At 70.2% G+C, this 2,252-nt stretch overlaps 1 protein-coding gene across 1 annotated transcript in view; it reads left to right on the top strand.

The window, feature by feature from the left end:
• The first annotated feature begins 1,110 nt into the window (after nt 1–1,110).
• RTKN (rhotekin) overlaps nt 1,111–2,252 on the top strand; it is a 14,937-nt gene continuing 13,795 nt past the window's right edge. The window contains exon 1 of the mRNA XM_085318050.1: nt 1,111–1,359. Within this exon, the coding sequence (XP_085174176.1) occupies nt 1,111–1,359 (249 nt within the window). The remainder of the gene's footprint in view (nt 1,360–2,252) is intronic.

Below are 2,252 nucleotides of genomic sequence, written 5' to 3' on the forward strand. Positions count from 1 at the left end.
ATGTGCATGCACCAACACACACTTGCTCTTTGCACACCTGTGCATGCACAGAAACACTCCCATTAGGTGCACATGTGCATGCACAAACACACACTTGCTGTGTGCACACCTATGCATACCCCAAAAAAATACCTTGGGGTGAACATGTGCACGCACCAACACAGACTCACAGTGTGCACACCTGTGCATGCACAGACACACTCCCATGGGGTGCACATGTGCGTACACCAACACATTCTCACAGCGTGGACACCTGTGCACACACAGACACACTCCCGTGGGGAGCACAAATGCACACGTGTGGCCCCAGTCATGCACCTGTGTGCTGTAAAGTGCTCATTCCTGCCCACACTGTGCACACGCACCCATGTACAGACACGAACAGATGTGTACAAACACATGTGCGCGCACACACACACACACCCTGTGCCCTACAGCAGCACACACACACTCGCACACATGCACGTGTGCACCCCATGCCCAGCTGTCCTGGCTCACTCGGGCCATTGTCCCTCCGCCGGGCACCGTCCCCGCGCTGCAGCGGTGCCAGCCGCCGCCGTCCCGCCCCCCCCCCCCCGCGCCGCCCCTGCCCCGGGGGGTCGCGGCAAGCTCGCAGCCCTGCGAAACGTCCCGCGGCAGCGGTGCGATGTTCTGCCGCCTGCAGTGGGGCCGCGCGACCGTGGCCCGCGGCTCAGCCCTGGCGACGGAGCTGCAGCACGGCCGTCGCCGCCTCTGCCTCCGCAGTGGCCCCGCGCAGGTAGGAGCGCCCGGCTGTGGGCTCCCAGCACGCTGCCCCGGCCCCCGGTGCCGCTCGGCCCGGGTGGCCCCTCTGAGGAGCCGGGATATGCTGCAGGGACCGGGCGCCTGCCAGCCCGCCAGCCGCAGCGAGGGGCGAGGGACGCAAGGGGATGGGGTGGCCGCAGCCTGGCCGGGCTCTCCCACACGCGCTGGGGCTTCAGTGGGGGCCCCTGCCCCAAAGCACCGGGGTGACCCGCGTTGGCAGGGCCCAGGTGCCCCGGCTCGGCCCCGGGCACGTGCCAGGCTGTGCCACGTGCAGCGTGCTGGTGCTGGAGCCGTTCACGGTGCAGTGTGCCGGCGCTGGAGCCGTTCATGGTGCAGCGTGCCGGCGCTGGAGCCGTTCACGGTGCAGCGTGCCGGCACTGGAGCCGTTCACGGTGCAGCGTGCCGGCGCTGGAGCCGTTCACGGTGCAGCGTCCCGCGCTGGAGCCGTTCACGGTGCAGCGTGCCGGCGCTGGAGCCATTCATGGTGCAGCGTCCCGGCGCTGGAGCCGTTCACGGTGCAGTGTGCCGGCGCTGGAGCCGTTCACGGTGCAGCGTCCCACGCTGGAGCCGTTCACGGTGCAGCGTGCCGGCGCTGGAGCCGTTCACGGTGCAGTGTCCCGGTGCTGGAGCCATTCACGGTGCAGCGTGCCGGCGCTGGCACGGCGCGCGGTGCACCCGGAGAAGGGCCACAACAGGAGAGGGGCTGGAGGGGCCGGGCAGGCCGGAGATCGACGTGCGACTTCTTGCTGGGGGAGACGTGGGCGTCAGCGAGGCGCCGTGGGGCATCGCGGCAGCTGCTCAGCGCAGGAGCTGTGCCGCGGGCCGGAGCTGCCTGGCGATGGTGGGGCAGGGGCTCGGGGTACCTGGGGCGCATTTCCAGGTGCCTCGTGGCTCTGCGTCGTGGGGCATAGGATGGGGGTCTGTGAGTGGTGCTGTGGGGTGGTGCTGGGCCCCCACTGTCGTGCTTGCCCCACAGATGCCCGGCACCATGGGGCAATGCCCCCAGCGCCTCCCACGGCCCGTCCCACCGGCTGCGGTCGCATCCTGCCTGGGGCTGTGGGTGCTGCCAGGGCCGGGGCGGAGGTGCCGGAGCCGCTGGGTCTGCACCAACTGGCTCTGGGTGTGGGGCCAGCGAGAAAGACCGGTTGGGGGGATCGGGGGGGTCCCAGCGTGCCAGGCTCTGCCGCCACCGGCGCTGCAGGGGGATGGGGGCTGTCTGGGTCCCGGGGTGCTGTGGGACACTGTCCCCCCCACCGCACCAGGGTGACAGTTCCACTCTGACCCTGGGGTGCTGTGGGGCACGGAGAAGGGAAGGGAGGGGGTCCCTGGGCGCCGTGCACACCCGGACTCCCCCGGACACCGGGGCCCTGCGGTGCAGCACGGGGAGGGGGGACCGGGCAACGGAGCACAACCCCTCCCCAGGCGAAGGCTGCCCAAGGAGGGGGGGCCCGGCCCGGGAGGGGTCCTGC

This window comes from Rhea americana, unplaced genomic scaffold (genome assembly GCF_003343005.1).
Source record: "Rhea americana isolate MKP2758 unplaced genomic scaffold, rheAme1 scaffold_515, whole genome shotgun sequence".
NCBI lineage: Eukaryota > Metazoa > Chordata > Aves > Rheiformes > Rheidae > Rhea > Rhea americana.